Source organism: Nelumbo lutea, chromosome 4, assembly GCF_056320005.1.
Source record: "Nelumbo lutea isolate HS-2025 chromosome 4, American lotus-T2T, whole genome shotgun sequence".
NCBI lineage: Eukaryota > Viridiplantae > Streptophyta > Magnoliopsida > Proteales > Nelumbonaceae > Nelumbo > Nelumbo lutea.
Window position 1 is genome coordinate 43213242 of NC_142687.1, and position 21396 is coordinate 43234637.

General features: G+C 40.1%; 1 protein-coding gene across 2 annotated transcripts in view; it reads left to right on the forward strand.

Annotated features, from left to right (window-relative positions):
- LOC148855464 (putative cyclic nucleotide-gated ion channel 20, chloroplastic) overlaps window positions 1–21396 on the forward strand; it is a 201183-nt gene that overhangs the window by 82367 nt on the left and 97420 nt on the right. For both annotated transcript variants that reach the window (XM_088981877.1, XM_088981878.1), the window contains 2 exons: window positions 1908–2150; window positions 14282–14557. In XM_088981877.1, coding sequence (XP_088838003.1) covers window positions 1908–2150; window positions 14282–14557 — 519 coding nt within the window. The remainder of the gene's footprint in view (window positions 1–1907; window positions 2151–14281; window positions 14558–21396) is intronic.

A 21396-nucleotide genomic window follows, 5' to 3' on the forward strand; every position in this document is an offset into this window, starting at 1 on the left:
GGGTCGGCTAGGAGTGTGATTTTTCACATTCTCCTAGTTTGGCCGAACACTCTTCTTCTCTCCTTCTTCTTCTTCTTTCTCTTTTCTTTCTTCTTTCTTCTTCTCTACTTTGACCTAGAATCAACTAGGGTTTATTCACAGTGTGTTTCTCAACACCACAATGGGTACACTTGAGGGACTTCTTGTCTGGATAACTATTTCCCTTAGTGGAGACTAGGGCTGAATGTTCTCCAGATAGTCCAGTTGATTGTGTCTGGGAGTCAACTTGCATCTCCCTTCTCCTGACTTCTTCATTCCTCACCAGGTAATAGACATGGTGAAGCTCCGGTAATTCATCTCTCCCTAGAATTTGTGACCTTATACCCTCATATCCTGGGTCTAGGCCAGCCAGAAACTTGAAGGCTCTGCTCTCTTCAATTTGCTTATCATGTCTCTCCATGTCCTTGTCATTTTCCCAATCCAATATCAAGTGATGATCCAGCTCTTCCCTAAGGCCTTCCAGGGTTGCAAAATATGTTGCCACAAACATGTCTCCTTGCCTTAGAGTCGCAATATCTTGGTTCAATCTGTAGATTCTAGCATTGTTCTTTTTTCTGGCCGTAGGTCTTGGATACTTTCTCCCAAATCTTCGTGGCTGTGGGGAAATGATGAACAATTCTAGCCACCTGAGGAGTCATGGAGGCCAGCAACCAAGACATGACTATGGCATTCTCCTTGCGCCATACGACATGCTCAGGACTGCCAACTTCAGGTTCTTTCTTGTCTCCATCCAGACAGCCGGTGAGATCACGAGAAGTAATGAACAGCCTTGCTGAGACGGACCACTCTCTGAAGTTATATTCATCCAGCAACACGTTTGTAATCTGTAAACTGTGCAGATTAGGGTTTTCCAGGTTAGAGAACCTTGCGGCAGGTCTGTTATCTCTGGAGGAAACTTCTCCGGAGAGTGAGGACATGCTGACTTCAGTCTTAGAGTAGTTCGGGTACAGTGCTGGACAATCTGGAGCAGGCAGCTCCCTAGGTAATCTTCACTTGAGCTGAAGCAGTTCGGGTACAGCAGTGGTGAGAGGTTCCACACTGATAACCAACCTGAATTTGGAGCTGTTTACCACTGTGCTATGCTGATTTTGCTGGGGTTTCGAAGCTGCAGTTGTGGAGAAGCTCTCCCCCTTTTGGCTAGGGCTAGGACTGCTGAAATCAGTCCTCAACTAGGTGTGTCCTATACAGACCTCTTAGTAGCCAAATAGCTACTATTTGCTGAAAAAAGAACCTAGTAGGACATCCACTTCTGGGCCTTACCTCCCTTGAGCCCTACAACCAAGGGAAACCCTAGGTTCGAATCTGCTTTTTTCTCTTACAACCCTAGCTTTTTCAGCAACCCAGAAAAGAAGAAGGAAGAAGATGGAAAGAACAACAAGAGAAGAGAGAGTAGAAGCTAGTGCGCCTGCTGAAACCAAAGAGAAGCTAGTGCTCTGATACCATGTGAGCTTGAGAGCTGTACTCGAAGTAGAGGAGTGGAGAAGAACACCACTGATATGCTGTGAATGTCGAACTGTACTAGCCAGTCGACCATGCTATTATTTATATTTGAATGAGTACAATGATACAAGAAATTACTGGAATGCCCCTGATTAGTGATGGGACACCCAGAACTTAAAAACATTAAATAGGCTTAGGCCCATTCACAAAGGCCCAGTTACAGGATAACTTAAACTTAAGTATGGGCTAATAAGAACTCTTATCAGCCGAACACTCATACAAAGAGACTTCATTCTAACATTCTAACACTCTCAATTAACATATACTAAAAGCCCTTACAATATTAACTCTCAACATTCTTTTTATTTGTTCCTTTTGCTGGTATATTTTTCTGTATTCCTATTTTAATTTTGTGTTTATTGTTGCAGATCCTGATTTTGCTCGTGTTGCCTAAGTATGTTGGGTCAGCAAATTATGCAAAAAATCTATTGCGGGCATCAATTTTTCTACAATACATACCAAGATTTTACAGATGTTGGCCTTTGCTTGCTGGTCAATCGTCAAATGGCTTCATATTTGAATCAGCATGGGCTAACTTCGTTATCAATCTTCTCATTTTTATACTGGCTGGGCATGTCGTAGGGTCATGTTGGTACCTCTTTGGGCTACAGGTGGGTTGGGCTACTTTGAATACGAATAGCTGGAATTGTTGAATGCATGTTGTTTCTATATCTTGCTACACATTCAAATATTGAATTCACGAAGCTATTCCCATGAGATGCTTGGATGGTTATGCATTTCGCAATTGGCTTTTTTCATAATTCTTCTTTTCAACTATCATATTGTTGTTCTTTATGTTATGATATGATCAAATGTAGCTATTTTCAGAAGATTTTTGTATTCTAATTTTTTTGCGTAATTCCACATTTTGACCTTGCAACAATTAAGTCCAATGCATACTTCTGTGATAATTCAGTTTGAGTGTTCAAGCTAGTAAACCTGTTTTGACAGTTAAGCCCCATATATGCTTACTTAGTGATTGTTAATGAAAGAAGAAAGAGGAAACTGAGACTGAGAAAAGGAAAAGGAGAGGGAGTTATGTACGAAAATCAAATTGTTTTCAATTCTTTAGCATTACATTGACACAATGACCTAAAGTTTAACACTTTCTAAATAGCCTACAAATTTAACTTTGTTAAAGTTCATTACCATATCTTGTAACACCTCTTAAGTAAAACCCATGTACCAAATATCAAATTCCATTATCCTTCCCCAGATTCAAGGAGGTTACCATCTTTGCATTGGAGAACTCTGTCACTCATTTGTAAGAGAAAGAGATAATTGAACACTGAATAGGAACTATTATCATGAATATGATGACTGTCAAATACAGACCTGCTATCAAAGAAACTTGTGCAGAATATAAGAGATAACTGACAAGTAGAGAAGAAGAAACCTAGCTGTTAAATGGGAGAGAAAATATTTTCTCCCAAGAGTGACGTTTATGAACCAAGAATTGTATCTGGTCCCAAATGTGGGCTCTGACACCCTTAGTAAATACATCACCAGTCTTAGAGTATAGGATTAAGGAGTACACACTCTTCTCTCTTTTCAATCTTTTCTCTTATGAAATGCTTATCAACCTTGATATGCTTCATTCTATTATACAACATGGGGTTTGTAGCTATGTTGCTTGCTACCTTATTGTCACAATAGAGAGACATAGAACCATCCACATCAAAACCATGTTCATCCAGTAAGTTCTTAATCCTTTGCACCTTGACCACACAATGGGTCATGGCATGATATTCTACCTCAACACTAGATTTGGCTACCATAGATTGCTTGTTTTGTTGTTAAATTTGATCATAAATCAAATAAATATTTATGAAGGAAGGTGAGAATCCATCATATGGATGGCCGAACCATTCTAGATGGCTGGACGAAATTTCAAAATAAATTTCTTTAACCTTTTGGGAATTGCATTCCCTATTTTAGAAAAACTGCTTTTTTCTAGGATCGATCTTGCACTAAAACCAGACCAGATTTGAAATCAAACAAGAGGTAGATGTATACCTGATACAGATTCCACAAATGTAGCTCCCAAGGTGGTAGTTCATGCCCAAACCAAATCCCAAAACCAGCTTCCACTGAAGATGGTGTAGCTTGAAGTTGAAGCCGGTTCAGCAATGCAGTTTTCAGCAAAACTGCAATCCAACTCCTTGGGTTGAACTGGGGAGGTGAGCACGATTTTTCTTTGTATTTTTCTTGCAAAAATTAGAGAGAGAACTGATCAACATCAGTCCCAAATACTGAGATAGAGCTAGGGTTTCTTGGGTGGCAAGAGGAGAAGAGGGAAAGCTGAATTGCAGAGTTATCTGAAGCAGTTTGATCTCTTCTTCTTTTATCCTTTATGGAGCACCTATCCTAATGGAATTAGGAGGTTTATTCAAATCTTTATTTGGATCTGGACACTATCAAGAGATAGGTCTTATCCTTTTAAGAGAATGGTTGCTCCATACCCATATCCAAACCCATATTTTCCCATGTCACATGACAACTTAAGTAGTCATGTGACATCTTGATTAATCATATTAATCATGGGCTTAGCTAAGTGACTCACGACCCAAGAGTGTTGCTGGATTGTTTAGGTTTGATTTGTATGGCATGGGACCCCACAGTGATCTCACATAAGCTCATATGGGTTTGCCCTAGCCTCGGTAAAAAGGCCTGGCCAAATTCATTGCTAAACATAGTGAACCCTTGAGCTCATCACTATGGGCTCAAAATGGGCCCAACATTTACAATTAAATGATCCTTGAATCCAGCCATCCTATGAAGACCCAAGGATAATGGACTTAAGTAAGATATAGCCCATCAGGTAATCAGCCCTTAATGGTCTCTTACACTTAACCTCTCAGCCCACAATGATCAAACACTACCCGACAGGGAAGGACCTCTCCTCTAACTGTAAGGTGCAGTGTTACACTCTCTACTTTGATGGATCTCGGGAATTAAAACCTTTTGCAAACACTTTTCTTAAAACATAATATATATATATATATATATATATATATATCATATAATATACTTTGCAAATCAAATCTCAAACACGGTTGAAATCCACTTTCGTCAGTTTAGGTTTCCATCAGAGAGAGTGAAGTCCTGATCATTCATTTTGTTTGACAAAGGGGCCGATCCTATTACTATGATCACCCACTTAAGTGAATTCTCAAACTGCCTCAACATACCCAGGTTTTGACCCACAAAGGATCTCATTGATTGGCATATCGAAGATAGTCCAATCTAATACCTAGTGCAGTACCATAATCAAGTCTAGGGGTTATGTGTAACTTTCTAGTTTTTCTCATCAATATCCAAGGTCCAGGGCTTAACTGGAAAATGGTCCAGGTTTAGTGTTTCAACCAAACACACACTACATGTGCTTCAGGTCTAACCCTAGCAACTTAGACAACTTGCCCCAACTTCTTTGGCAGCACATTAGTGTCAGCCTTGGTAGGATAAACTCCCCAAGTCTATCCAATGGATGAGAACATTCTAAACTAACATGAGTCTCATAAGTGTCCAATTTAAGGGATAATTTCATAGAAACATACCAATGGCAACATGAAAAAATAATGTACTTTTATTTATTTACAATAAATGTATTTGTACATCAATCTGATTGGAGCTAAAGGCATACATTTGTCTATCAATGTATGCCAATAGTGGCTATAAATGTTTTGATCTTCTCTTTGGAAAGAGAGATGTTTCTAAGGATGTTACTTTTATGGATCCCCCCCTTTTTCCAATCATCTCGTCCTTCTCTTTAGGGTGAGAATTCAAGTGAAGATTAGACTCCATTTTGTCTTCCTATTCCTAGCCTTGTACCTCCTCCTTATCTTTATAGTGATGATATTCCTTCTCTTCGTCCTCCTCTTGTGTGTTGTCCTCGGTCCTAGCAATAGTTCTTCATCAAGTGCAATAAGAGGGTGTCTCCTGAAGCTGAATTCCCATCACAATCTGATATACTAGAATTAGGTAATCTTGAATCCCCTAATAATTATGGCCCCATTTGGCATGTCTTTCTATGCGGCTTGTTGGCTTTTTAGAAGCCTAGCAGCCCGCATTTCAGTCTTCCTCCATTTTGGTTGGAGGAAGATCTTTCCACCGAAAGACCACACCTCGAAAAGACACGAGAAGCTCGATTCAAGCTTATTTCAGAAGCAAGAAATGAAGCTTTTCGCCTTTCTTTGCCTGCTCAATTCTCGCTTTCACGTGGAAAGACACACTTCCAACCAAACAGTCTGTGGACTACCAAGATCATTATGTAAAAGCTTACACTGTCTTTTGACTGTCAGATCTTCTGGAAGATCTTTTGAAAAAGACTTGCCAAACAAACCCTCTATTATTGATCCTAACATTGATTTTCTTAATGCCATGCATAAAGGAAATATGACTTATAAAAAGCATCCTATTACTGTGTGTCTTATAATGTTCTCTCACCTTTTTATTGTGCCTATAGTTTTGCCATTTCTTATGTGTCCATCCTTTGCTATGTTATAGAAGCAGTGTAGTTTGTTCACTAGAAGGAAGGTATTTACCAAGAGATGGAGGCCCAAATAAAGAACTAGACTTGGGAGATTGTTCCATGTCCCATGGATAAGATTCTTGTTGGGTTCAAGTGGGTGTACACTATTAAGCATGTTTGCTGGAGGACAGCAACCGAAGAAGAAGAAGAAGAAGAAGAAGATTCGAGAATGGTGGCTATCTCACTTCAGCCGGCCCTATAATCTTATATAGATGTTTACAAAGTAATGTTACAAGAATGGACTATAATGCCCCTGATTAGTGATGGGACACCTAGACATAAAAAAAGAATAAATCAAGTTTAGGCCCAATAACTAAGAACTTAAAACATAAATAAGACTAACATAAACATTAAACCAATTGAACCAACACTCCCCCTCAAGCTAAGCATGGATGTCAGTCATGCTTCAATGGACCCGTCCTCCCTATGCTTGTAGTCAATCCCTTCCTTTTGAGTAAACCCCTTTGCCACTAGCTTGGCTTTGTATCTTTCAATGGACCCGTCCTCCCTATGCTTCACAATGAACACCCACTTGCATCCCACAGTGTTCTTCCCTTCTGGTAGGTCCACTAATTCCCAAGTCCCGGCTTTCATTAAGGCTTTCATTTCTTCATTCATAGCCTCTCTCCATCTTGGATCAGACACTGCCTCTGAGTACCTAGTAGGGACATGCACGGAAGAGATAGCATGCACAAAGGAATAATAACGAGGAGATAAACTTGAGTAAAAAACATATTCAGCAATGGGGTGTTGGATAGTACAAGAACGGGTAGACTTAGGAAGAGCAATAGGGAGATTCAAATCAGAAGTACGAGTGATAAGATTACTTGGAGTTGTTGAGACAGATTGATCTGAGTCCGATTGGTTGCTGCCATGAGTTGGAGGGTCTTTTTTCCTTTTGTTGTAGGTGATTCTTATATATTTTTGTTGCCTACTAGTGTCCTCAGTTACATCTGCAGCATCAAGAGTGGTAACAGGTTCAATGGGAGCCTCACTAGATTCACCTGGGATGCTACAACTAGGAGGATCAGGAGGAGAAGATGGAAGGCCCGAGGCTGAAAGAGGCACAAAAAAAGAGGGAGAAGAAGAATCCTCTTGCATCCCACTAGTCTCCCCCTGAAGAGGATTCTGGGAAGAATGAAAATAGGATTGAGACTCAAAAAATACCACATCTTTTGTGACGTATTTCTTCTTGGTAACGGGATCATTACACTTGTAACCCTTCCGTGTAGGAAAGTACCCTTGGAAGATTCCTTTCGTAGCCCTAGAATCCAACTTGGTCTTCTTTGGATCCTTTACATGAATAAAACATACACAACCAAAGACTCTAGGTGGAAGAGAAAAGTTCGAAAGATTAGGGCAAAGGACAGAAAAAGGAGTTCTCATACTCAACACCTTGGATGGCATCCGATTTATCATATATGATGCGGTAAGGACTGCTTGAGACCAATAGTGCTTGGGAACCTTGTGCTGAAATAGTAAAGCTCGAGCGGTCTCCAATAAGTGCCTATTTTTGCACTCAACAACCCCATTCTGTTGAGGTGTACTAGCACATGATGACTGGTGTAGCATGCCTGCATCCTCCATGAACAGGTTCAAGGATCTTTCAAAATATTTAGCAGCATTATCTGAACGGAATTGCTTAATCTTCTTGTCGAATTGAGTTTCAATCATTTTACAAAATGCCATGGTTATCCGTGGCACTTCATCACGTCCTTTTAACAAGTAGATCCATGTGCATCATGAATAGTGATCAATAAAACTGATAAAGTAACGAAAGCCATCTACAAAAACAAGAGGTGAAGGGCCCCAAACATCAGAATGGACCAAATCAAAAGGAGCTTGAAATTCATTACTAGAAATTGGATAAAGAGTTCTACATTGTTTTGACCACTGACACACTTCACAAACTAAACATTGACTTGAAATACCCTTGAATAATTCAGGAAACAACCCTTGCAATGACGAAAAAGGTAAATGACCTAGCCTAGCATGCCACAAGTGTAACCTAGCTATTGGCTCCTCATTATTCTGACTATTGGTAGCAGATGATTGTAAGGCCGAACTGATGTCTGCATTAATATAGTAGAGACCTCCACACTCATGATCGCTCCCAATCATTCTCTTCGTCAGTCTGTCTTGAAAGACACAATGAGTAGGAAAGAAAGTTATGCTACAGTTTAAATTCTTGGTAAGCTTTGAAACAGATAAGAGAGATTGGAAATAAGATTGGGAACATGTAGAACAGATTTAAGAGAGAGGTCCTTGCTTAGGTCAACCCCCTCTTCCTAGAGATGGTGGAGAGAGAACCATCAGCAACTCTCATCTTATCTTGGTCAGACATCAAATGATAAGAAGAAAATAAAGAGGACATGTGTGCCATGTAATCAGTTGCACCGGAATCAATAATCCAAGAAGTAGACTCTATTGCACTATAAGCAGAGACAATACCTGATCTGGCAAGAGAAGTGGAAGCAAGGGAATTAGTCCTTAGACGGGTTAAGGCCCGGCTAAGGACCTCTATTTCATCAGCAGTGAAATCCAAGGACCCAGATGTGTGGGAATTAGTAGTTTGTCCCATGGGAGGATGTGTAACTGTAGATGTGTTCTTCGAGCTCTCACCACTATGACTAGTAGCAAGGTTCCCACTTGTTGTTTGATTCCTCTGAGGCTTATTGTCTTTCCTTAACGCAGCTGGTTTCAGATGAGGATAAAGAACCCAACAAGTCTCTTTTACATGCCTTTCACCTCCATAATGAGTGCACTTAAGATGCCTCTTGTCCGAATGCTTGCTCCCCTTTTGGTATGAAGAAATCAAGGCTGAATGTTCAACAGGCTGTATTTGAGTGTCAAGTTGCATCTCTTTCCTCCTAACCTCTTCATTCCTTACTCGATAGTAGACATGGTGTAAATCTGGCATTTCATCCCTTCTCAAAATTTGAGACCTTATGCTCTCATACATTGGGTCTAAGCCAGCCGAGAACTTGAAGGCTCTACCTTCTTCAATTTGTTTATCATGCCTCTCCTTGTCTCTTACATTCTCGCAACCTAGAATAAGATGATGATCAGGTTCTTCCCATAGTCCTTCTAGGGTTGCAAAATAAGTTGCAATTGTCACATCTCCTTGTCTCAATGCAGCAATGTCTTGGTTTAGCCTATAGATTCTTGCATTGTTCTTTCTCTATCCATAAGTTTTAGACACTTTCTCCCAAATCTTAGCAGTAGTGGGAAAGTGTTGAACAGACCTGGCCATTCTTGGAGTCATCGAAGCAAGCAGCCAGGACATAACAGTGGCATTTTCCTTAGGCCATATTGCGTACTCCACACTACCCACTTCAGGTTCCTGCTTCTGTCCATCTAAATAACCCGTAAGTTCCCGGGAAGTAATGAAGAGCATGGCTGAAATAGACCATTCTCTGAAGTTATATTCATCCAACAATACACTGGTGATCTACAAGCTGTGCAGATTTGGGTTTCCCAGATTAGAAGACCTCCCACCAGTTCTATTATCCCTAGAAGACACTTCTCCCGATATTGAAGACATCTCCTTCCTTTTACAGTGATCACAATTGAAAACTCAGTACAAAGAACACAATTTCTGACTTACCGAAGCTGTTACAAGTCTGAGAACCCCTAATAACAGGTCTGAAACCAAGAACAATGCACCCCTGCACTGTGCTGAACACTTCTGGACTGGTCTGGGCTTTGTCTTCTGCTGTCGTAGATTGTTACCACCCTTACGATCTGTACTAGGACTGTCTAACTCAGTCCTTCCACCTAGATCTGTTCCACACAGATCTCTCTTAGCAGCCGAATGGCTACTACCTGCTGCAGGATTTCTAGTAGGGCATCAACTTTTGGAACAAACTCCCCTTGGGCCCTACAACCAAGGGAAACCCTAGATACAGACCTTGCTGTGTTCTACGGTCAGCCCTAGGTTTTCTTCACAGTGGCCGAGATAGGAGAGAGATATAGAAAAAGAAGGAATAGAGAAGTGGAGAAAAGAGGCGGCTGTAACCAATCAGACCGATCAGTGCTTTGATACCATGTTTGCTAGAGAACAGCAGCCGAAGAAGAAGAATAAGAAGAAGAAAAGAAGGAGATTTGAGAATGGCGGCCATCTCACTTCGGTCGGCCCTATAATCTTATATAGATGTTTACAAAGTAATGGAACAAGAATGGACTAGAATGCCCCTAATTAGTGATGGGACACCTAGACACAAAAAAAGAATAAAACAAGTTTAGGCCAATAACTAAGGCCCAATAACTAAGAACTTAAAACATAAATAAGACTAACATAAACATTAAACCAATTGAACCAACAAAGCATAAGGCAGATGGTTCAATTGAGGGGTACGAGGTTCAACTTGTGGCCAAAGGATACATTCAGACCTTTGTTATTGATTATTTGAAAACCTTTGCTCCAGTTGCTAAAATGGACTTTATTTGGATGATCATGTCTCTTGCTACCCACTACTCTTGGCCTTTATATCAAATGGATGTGTAGAATGAAGGAGTGAGAGATCCATCATATGGATAGCCGAACCCTACAGGAAGGTAGGGCGAAATTACAAAAATTTCTCTCTCTCCTATCTGGGAATCACATTCCCTATTTTAGAAAAACTGCATTTTTCAAGGATCAATCTTGAACCAAGAACCGAACCAGATCTGAACCAAAACAATAGGAGAGGGATATACCTGATACAAAGAAACAATATCCTCCAACGAAGGTGTTCACACCCAAAGAAGTCTCCAAAGACTGCTCCTATTGAAGATGACACATTGTAGGGTGGAGTAGAATCAACAGTGTTCTTCCCAAGAACCGAATCCTTCAACAAGAATTCGATGGAGGCGGTGAGCATGACTTCAGATCAGCCTTTCTCCAAAGACTGATATCAAGAACTATTCTTGATCGCTCCTACAAAACTGGAGATCGAACTGGCAGTAGGTGGCAACTGGAGTAGGTTTCCGAATCCAAATTCAGATCTGGACTCTCTGAGTGGATAGGGTAAGACCCTATCCTATCTGCTGATCCAATCCCAAATCCGCCCCTATTTAATTAGTCCAACTAAACCAGTTCAAAATGGGCTTTAGGCCCAATAAGTCTATCTGCTCATTAACCTTCCAAACTACTGCACAGTTGGGCTTCTTTGTATGGCGTGGGACCCAAACATTGATCTACACATCAGCTACATGGGTCAGCCCAACCTCTATTACAAGGCTTGGCCGAATTCACTGAAAAGTGAACCCCCTGAAGCCCATCACATGGACTCCTAATGGGCCCAACACTTACACTAAGTGGTCCCTGGGACAAGCCACCTTACAAAAACCCAGGGACTGTGGGTAGATGCAAGATTAGCCTATCAGGTATTACCCTCAATGGTCTTACACTTAACCTCTCAGCCCATAATGATCAAACACTGCCCGACAAGAGAAGACCTCTCCCTCGGTTGCAAGGAACAGAGTTGCACTCTCTGCTCACATGGATCCCGGGAATTAAAACCTTTTGCAAACATTTTGAAACCGTAATATATATATATATGTATATCTGTATACAAATATATTTTGCAAAACAAATTTCAACGATTGAAATCGGCTGCCAGCAGTCTTGGTTTCCATCAAAGAGAGTGCATCCCCGATCATTACCTTTGTCCGACAAAGGGGCTGATCTTGTTACTATGATCACCCACTCAGATGAATTCTCGGATTGTCCCAACATACCCAGGTTTTGACCCCCTTTAAGGATCTCACTGATTGGCATATCAAAGACAGCCCATTCTGACACCTAGTGCAGTATCATAATCGAGTCTAGGGGTCAGGTGTAACTTTCCAGTTTTGCCCACTAATCACCAAGGTCCAGGGTAATACTGGAATTCTGGTCCGGTTCAGGGTTTCAAGTAAACCTACACTGCATGTACCTCGGGTCTCACCCTGGCAGCTAAGATAGGCCACCCCAACACTTGGCGGCACATCAGTGTCAGCCTTAGCAGGATAAATCTCCCCAGACTTATCCAACGACTGTGAACATTCTAAACTAACACGAGTCTCATAAGTGTCCAGTTTAAGGGTATTGCATAGAAACACATCACAATAACATGAATCAAATATGTACTTTATTTATTTACAATAAATGTCATAATGTACATAAATCTAATTGGAGCTAAGGGCATACATTGTCTAACAGCTCCCACTTGCACTTAGGTCCAATCTGGTATAAGCCGGAGCTTGGTTTGACAAATTTAGAAATGCTATATTAGAGATCGTGTTCTCTTAATCTTAGGTAAACTATACCTTGTTTATAAGAAGAGTTATTGGTAGAAATACATTGTTGATGACATTGTTGTGACGGGTGATGACATTACATGTATCTCTTAGTTAAAATCCTTCCTTGCTTGAATTTGAGACTAAAGATCTTGGTTATCTCAAATGATTTCTTACATTAAAGTTACAAGAGCTAAGAAGGGAATCTTTCTTTCACAAAGGTAGTGTGTTCTTGGCTTGCTCCATGAACTTGCAAAATTGGGGTGCAAGCTTGTTGAAACACCAATTGATCCTAACCACAAGTTGTGTGTTGTTGAAGAAGTTCTTCTAGATAGAGAGATACATTAGATATTGGTAGGTTGTCTCATGTATCTTTGTTTAATTAGTCTTGACATATCTTATGTTGTTAGAGTGGTTAGCCAACATATGCATGAACCTAGAACATCTCACATACAAATAGTTAATAGAATTTTAGCTTATTTGAAAGGGTGTCCTAGTAAAGGAATGTTATACTCCAATCATGGTCACCTAAAGATTGAGGCTTGCACAAATGCAGATTGGGGTTGGTCCATTGATGATAAAAGATCTACATCTGGTTTCTGTGTCTTAGTTAGAGGAAAGGTGGTTTCATGGAAAAGTAAGAAACAATTAGTTGTTGCTCATTCTAGTGCTGAGGCTGAATACAAGACAATGGCTCATAGGGTGTCTGAACTACTCTAGTTGAAGACCTTATTGACTGAGATAGGTATACAGGCTGATACTCCAATGAGATTATATTGTGACAATCAAGTAGCTGTAAAACATTGCTCACAATCCTATTGTAAAGTTGGAAGACAAACACTTTATCAAAGAAAGGATTACTAATAGAGAATTTGCCTTCCTTTTGTAAGGTTGGAAGACCAACTTGCTGATTTCCTTGCTAATGTTGTTCATCATCCAAAGTTTGTCAAGAACCTTGTCAAGCTGGGCATGATTGACATATATGCTCAGCTTGATGGGCATGATTGACATATATGCTCAGCTTGAGGGGGTGTCTTGAGAATGCTCGGGAGGGTTTTTCTTGGTCTTTTCATTATTTATTTGTATTTGGGTGCCCAAGTGAGGGCTTTCTTGTAATTTTCCCTCAAAATAGAAATATCAGTTTTGAGGGTGTGAACAGTAACACACCTCTCATTTGGCAATCTCTCTCCTCTCCTCTCTTCTTTTTTTCTTCTCTCTACAAACAAACCCTAGATTGATTTATACCCACAAGGAGGAGATCTCTAATAATGTGACAATCAACTTTGGGATGCTTTCTGTGCTCATGGAACACTGATTAGAAGCAACCTTGATGACACCGAGATTGTTAGCAAAGAGAGGAACTGGAGATGGGAGATTAAGATGACCAAAAAGCCTTGAAGCAAACATTGCCACTGCAAACATAGGAAATAGCCTTATATTTAGCTTCAATAGAGGATTTAGAAACTGTAGACTGCTTTTTACACTTTCAAGAAATGAAAGAGTCACCCAAAAATACACACCAACTAGTGTAAATAGAATGTGTTTACAAAAATACCTGTTTATGATAAATTTTGGACAGGAGTACCCTTAATAAAAGAAAGGAAATACTAAGCTATCCTACTTCCCCAAATACAAGAAATCTATTCCCCTTAACACCTACAAATTTGAATGTTTCAACAGAATACATGGACCAAGCTGTACATACGGAAAATACAGTATGTTGTTCTCATCCATTGCATTCTCTTTTAGATCTTACCATGAAACCCTAATGCGTTTGAAATGTATAGCTCTATATTTGTTCCATTTCCAATTTTCCATGTGCTATTTGTTTGCATGTTATTTCTATACTTTGTTTTGATTCATAGATGATTGACAATAACTTATTTTAATTATTATGAACATGTGCATAAATTGGTATATTGATTTAAGACCTTAATATTTTTTTGTCAGCGGGTTAATCAATGCCTTCGAGATGCCTGTGATGCTTATGGAACGGGGAATCCTTCTCGAGTTGGTTATTGTAGGGAATTCATAGACTGTGGGCGTGGTGATCCAAAAAAGGAGCCAATACAAGAATGGGACAAATGGAAAAAAAATATTAATGCAAGCAGTTGTTTTTCCAAAGATAGTACTTTTGATTATGGAATCTACAAACAAGCTGTTAATATTTCAAGGAAATCCAGTATCATTACAAGATATATATATTCCTTGTTTTGGGGTTTTCAGGTGCTTCTTATATCTTTAAGTCAATCTATAGATGTTGCTCATTTTTATTATGTTTTGTGAAAGATATAAATCTTATGATTCTTTTCACCTAATAAAATTTGCAACAGAGAAGGCATATTATTTTTGCTTTGTTTGATCTCAGGATTTGTTATTTAGCCTAATCACTACCAATCAACAGTTTTGACATATTGATTATATTGGGGTATTTATGTCTTGTTTTATCCTTGATTACACATGAATATTTTTGTAATTTGTTTTCTATATTATGTGGTACAAATAACAATAGAAAGGGCTGATTTCTCAACCTTTTTTCTCTAAAAGTTGGTGTATTCTCCCCTTCTCTCTCTTCTTTCCTCTTTTATTTCTTCTCTGTTGTTTCTCTATAAATTAAATCTAGAAAATACACCTTCGAATCAGAGCAAATTTCTTGTTGAGTTTTCTTATTTATTTTAGGTAAATCTCATGTGGATCAAGGATCAACAACCCATATGGGTTGTTTGATGCCTAGGAAGATGTCATATAGATATCACTGGATTTGCCTGATCATTAGTATTTGATTTGCCAGTCTTCAGGGCAGTATCATCCTTGGCACTGGATTTGGGAAAACACTCCAAAATATAGTTCAATAGTGCTAGCACACTATTTATTTAGACTCTTTCTCAAATAGTCCTTGGTGGGATAGCTGAGTGTTGAGAGCATTTTCAGAATGGAAGACCTTTTCTGTGACTGTTTGGCTTGAGGAATTTGTTTGTGATCTTCTGTGAAGCAGGGAGCAAGTACCAACCTCTTCTCCCCTTGATTCTAGTGCTGCCCTTTATTGGTGTTACCTAGGGTTTCTTTGGGGAGAGCATTCTTGGTTTTTTTCGACTTGTAAGGTACCATATTCCTGGACTTGTAAGGTACTATATTCTTGGTTTTTCTGGACTTGTAAGTTACTAGAGGAGAAATCATTGCATCTTTATTTCTCTACCTAGAAATCATTTTGGCAAGAAAATGATAGCCTTGAGATAACTGAACAGGAATGTTTTAGGGATTCTAAATTGCAAATAAAATTGGTAGAGCTATTGCCTAGGATATGAACTCTAATTTGGTCATATTCTTTGTTCAGACAAGGAGAAAGCCCTTTGTTGATGTGGTAATCTATAATTTTAGTGATGCAGGGGTAATTTAGTCATTTCATCGTACATTATTTTCAGTCTAATAAAATAAGGATTGGTGCCACCAATCTATACTTTTTGTTTTTTTGATAAAGGTGTTGTATTGTATTGAAATATACTTTCAAGACATACATCCAGCTGAGTACATTGAGATGTTGTACAGAGGGCTATATAGAAAGATTTGCCACTGATCTAAGTCTGTAAACCCAGGAAAAAGGAGAGACAACAACAGATTTGTCGGTGTGTCCCTTGGAGAGATCAACACCCTAATAAAGATATTTATATTAGACTGTAAAAGGACCAAATTGTCCTTAGTGTAGAAGAGAAGAAATAGTGTACAAGATAAAATAAAATACAGCAAGAGGTAAAAGTACAAAAATATCCTCCTTGGCTAACTCTTGTTGTGAGGATTATTTGATTGTTATTTTATAGTTGCTGTTAGTGGGTTTAAGATGCTGTCATTTAGTTATTTTCTTTCTTTCTTATTAGTTTGTTTCTAGGGAGTGCCGCCAGGGGCATATTTGTAATTTCTATTCTTTTTATATTAGGTTAATATAAATAATGAACTGACGGCAGCCAGAGGTGGTTTTTTCTTTTTCTCTCAATCATATCTTCCTCTACTTCTTTTTCTCTCTCGTCTTTCTCTCCATGAATGATTACATGGTATCAGAGCAACGTTCTGGGCTATAAAAGAATTTCGGTCTCTCCTATTTGAACCTGCTTCATCCTCTTTTCCTTCTTTGATTTCTTGGACTTGGAAGATAGAGAAACCCTAGCAGACTACTTGCGGCTCTTCCTTTGGGTTCTTCCTTGGTCGTAATATCAAGGAAACCCTAGTTGAAGAAGGGCGATGCAGAAAGAGACTCCCTTTCTTCTCTGTTCGATGCTGTGAAGTCAGTTTCTGGTTGGCACCTTCATACAGGTGCTGGACAGGGTATGTGTTCTTGTTTTTTTTGTTTTTTGGCCAATGGTGTAAAGGCCTTATTCCTTGGTTCTATACGTTTGTTTGGATGCTGGATTGTTAGACTGTATAGGCTGTAGTCGGACTGATAGTTACTGTTCTAATGTCTGCCTTGGCTGGTGTTAGACTGATTACCGGGCTGGTTTAATGACCGAACCATCATAGAGTTGATTTCAGCAGTTTTTTGTTTTCTTTTCCACATCCCAGTAGTAAATTTCTTGAGGGTTGGTATTCTGTTTGTGGTTGTTGTGTAGTTGTGTGAGATTTGGTCTGATTTCAGCAGTACTCTATGGCAAACACAGCTGGTATGGGAGGTGAAAGCATGGTGTTTCCCATGCCCATTACCCCTTTAAATGGTTTAAACTACTTGGAGTGGGCTAAAAGTGTAAAACTTTATGTAACGGCAAGGGGAAAAGCTGGTTACATAAATGGAAGGGTGAAAGAACCCAAGAGTGAGACAGCTGAACATGATAGGTGGGACCAAGAAAACAGTATGGTGATGTCTTGGCTCCTTGCAGCCATGGAACCTGATGTGAAGAAGAACTTTATGTGGGCTGACACCACTAGTGAGATATGGAAACAGGCCAAAACTACCTATTCTGAGCAAAGGCATTAGGCCAAGGTTTACCAGTTGCAAGTTGAATCCTCAACTTGTAAATAGGGAAATCGTAGTTTGTCTTCCTATTATTCAGCCCTTACTTCCATATGGAAAGAATTGGATCATTATCAGGCTATAGAGTGTGTAGAGAAGATGGGCCGAATGGCCCATAGGCTGTTATTCTATGTTATATTTATGTTCTTTTCTATAATGGGCCTTATTCTGGGCCCATCCTCTTTTATGCTGTGTTTTTGTAACTTCTTGCCCAACCAAGGGCCTAGTTGAAAACAGTCCTAGAAGTAGGGACTGTGTTTGAAACAAAGGAGACTAGCAAGAGAGATTAGAGAAGAAGAGAGAGTTGCGGCAAGGAGAGTTAGAGGATGAGAGTTTCGAACTTAACCACCCTCTAACTCTCTAATACACTTTTATTAAGTTAATCTTTTAGTAATTACAAGAGAGGTCCTTAGTTGGACAAGAAATTACAAAAAGAGGAACATAAAAGTGTATGGGCCCAAAATAAGGCCCATTACAGAGAACATAGAGATAACATATAGTAACAACATATGGGCCATTCGGCCCATCTTCTCTACACTCCCCCTCAAGCTGAGCATAGATGTCAATCATGCCCAGCTTGCCAGTGTCATGATGAAGTCTTGCCTTGGAGATGCCTTTGGTGAGAAAGTCTGCCAATTGGCCTTCAGAGGTAACGAATGGAAGGCACACTTCTCCGGAGGAGACTCTTTCTCGGATAAAATGTCTATCAACTTCAATATGTTTGGTTCGATCATGTTGTACCGGGTTGTGAGCAATGTTGATGGCAGCCTGATTATCACAATACAACATCATGGGTCTGTCATGATCAATCCCAAGTTCTTCCATTAAGGACCTTAGCCACAACAATTCCGAGACCCCATGTGCCATGGCCCTATACTCTGCTTCTGCAGAAGATCTAGCCACAACAGATTGTTTCTTACTCCTCCAAGAGACAACGTTACCAGTCACCAGACTACAATATCTTGAAGTAGATCTTCTGTCATCCATATTTCCAGCCCAATCAGCATCAGTATAGGCTTCAAGTTTCAAGTGGTCATGCTTGGTAAATAGGATTCCTTTCCCTGGAGAGCCTTTCAGATAGCACAAAATCCGTTCTGCTGCTGCCATATGAGTATCTCTAGGAGCATGCATGAATTGGCTAATGCAACTGACAGCATACGCAATGTCTGGTATAGTCATACACAGGTACAGGAGCTTAACAAGAAGTCTCTGAAAAACCCCTTTGTCTTCCAACAGAGTTCCATATGTAGCTAAAAGTTTGTGACTCATATCATTGGGAGTTGCAGTTGGTCTTGCACCCAGTTTTCCAGTTTCAGACAATAAATCAACATATTTCCTTTGGGAAATAAGGATCCCATCCTTGGATCTGGCAACTTCTATGCCAAGGAAGTATCTCAACTCCCCCAGATCCTTAATCTCAAATTCTGTACGGAGGAAAGACTTAAGAGCCAGAATGCCTGAGGCATCATCACCAATCACTATAATGTCATCAACATACACAATGAGATACACTGCCAAGGATCTACTTCTCTTCACAAACAGAGTATGATCCGACTGTGTCTGAACATAGCCGAATTTAACAAGTGCAGCGCTAAATCTGTCAAACTAGGCTCTAGGAGATTGTTTGAGACCATAAAGAGATTTCTTCAATCTGCATACCTTTCCTTGCATATCTTTCCCATACATCCCTGGGGAAGGCGCATGTAGACTTCCTCATGTAAGTCACCATTCAGGAATGCATTTTTTACATCCAACTGATAGAGAGGCCAATCAAAGTGAGCTGCCAGAGATAAAAGGACCCTCACAGATGTCATCTTGGCAATAGGGGCAAAAGTCTCCAGGTAGTCAATCCCATATGTCTATGTATACCCTTTTGCAACAAGCCTAGCCTTGTACCTCTCAATAGTTCCATCAGCCCTGTATTTAATGGTGAAAACCCACTTGCACCCAACCGGATCCTTCCCTTCAGGCAAATCCACCACCTCCCAAGTACCATTTGCATGTAGAGCATCCATATCGGTTTCCATGGCATCTCTCCATTCTGGAATCCCAAGAGCTTATGAGACAGACCTAGGAATGGGGTTAGAAGCAACAGAAGAGAGATAGGCAAAGTATGAAGGAGAAAGCAGGTCATAAGAAAGGTGTTTGGAAATGCAGTGTGCAGTACATTTCCGCTTCCCTTTCCTAACAGCAATGGGGACATCAAGGTCTGGAAAAGATGATTCTAAAGGAGTTGAAGCAGTACCTGTTATCTCATTTGTGATTGGGAATGTATGAGCTTCATCTGTTGTAAGGGAAACCACTTGCTCATTCTTGGATCTCTGCCTTTGATACACTTTGGGATTATGGATAGGGCGAGGGGGTAAAGAAATAGGGTCCCTTGGACAAGAGGTATGAAGTGATTGATCCTCCTTTGACTCATTTGGTGAGGATACAGGTTTGTCAAGAGACTCAACTGGGATAGGAAGAGGAAGAGCAAAAACTTGTGACAGACTCTCCCCCTGTGGACAAAGTCCATCCTGAGAGGAACTATAAAAAGGAAAAAGTTCATTAAAGGTAACATCCATAGAGACATGTCGGGTGCCAGTCTTTGGATCAAAACAGCAATAACCCTTTTGTGTGGGGGAGTAACCAAGGAAGATACATTTGTGGGCTTTCGGTTCAAACTTGTGTCTTTGCACACTTGGAATGTGAACATAGCAGGTACAGCCAAACACACGAAGAGGAATTGGGAAGAGATCCTTGTCTGGATGAAGAAGATTGATGGGGGATTTAAACCCTAGAACCCTGGAAGGCATACGGTTTATGAGATAGGTAGCAATAAGTACATCATCACCCCAAAATCTTGTGGGAACATGTGAGGCAAACAAAAGGCTCCTTGCAACTTCAACAATATGTCTATTTTTCCTCTCAGCAATTCCATTTTGTTCAGGGGTTCTAACACAGGAGCTTTGATGAATAACCCCCATGTCCGAAAGATACAAGGATAAACTCTTCTCAAAGTACTCTTTTGCATTGTCAGATCTGAAAACCTTAATTCTGGTACCAAATTGAGTTAGAACAAGCTCATGAAATTGCCTCGCAAGTCTTGGGACTTCATCCCGGGATTTCATTAAGTATATCTAGGTGAATCTAGAGAAGTCATCAATGAACAAGATAAAATATCTGTAACCCCCCATAGAGGATAAATGGTATGGACCCCCCACATCAGAGTGCACAATATGAAAAAGAAAAGAGGATCTTTTATTTCTCATAGGGTAATTTTTTCTACAATGCTTTGACAACTGACAGGACTCACAATTGGGACTGGACACACTGACTTCCTTAAATAGTTTTGGAAACAAATGGCTTAAAGCAGAAAAAGGTAAATGACCCAACCGACAATGACTCAACATAATTTGACTAATAGACTCTGGAAAGGTAGAACCAAAAGCAACATTCTTGGGATGATCACAGCATTGGCTAGGGGTGTCAAGCAAGTATATTCCATTCGCTTCATGGCCACTCCCAATCACCTTCTGAGACTTCGGGTCCTGAAACACACAGTGAGAAGGGAAAAAAGGTTACACAACAATTCAATGATTTGGTCAGGCTACTTACAGATAACAAATTTGTATTTAATTTAGGCACCTGAAGAGTGGAAGGTAAGAGTAAGGAGTTTGTAGCCTTGACAGTTCCCTGGCCGGAAATAGGGGCAAGAGAACCATCAGCTAAGGTGATTTTGTCCTGGCCAGGAAGTAAGTCATGAAACAAATAAAGTGGAAAGGTTGGTCATGTGATCAGAAGCACCTGAGTCTATGATCCAAGGGGTCATGTGATCAGAAGCCCTTATACCTGAGTGAGCAAAGGCAATGGTGGCTAGACTTCCAGAAGGGATGGATGATGAAGATGCACCTTCAAGCTGACTGATCATCTTTCCAAACTTCTCATATTCAGCTTTCATGGCTGCCAACTGTGCACCGGTAGATTCAACCTCTGTATCTGTGCCTGTGGCTGCATGTGCACTTCCTGTCTTTCTACTATCATTCTTCTTCTGGAATCTGATAGGTACAAGATTGGGATGCAACTT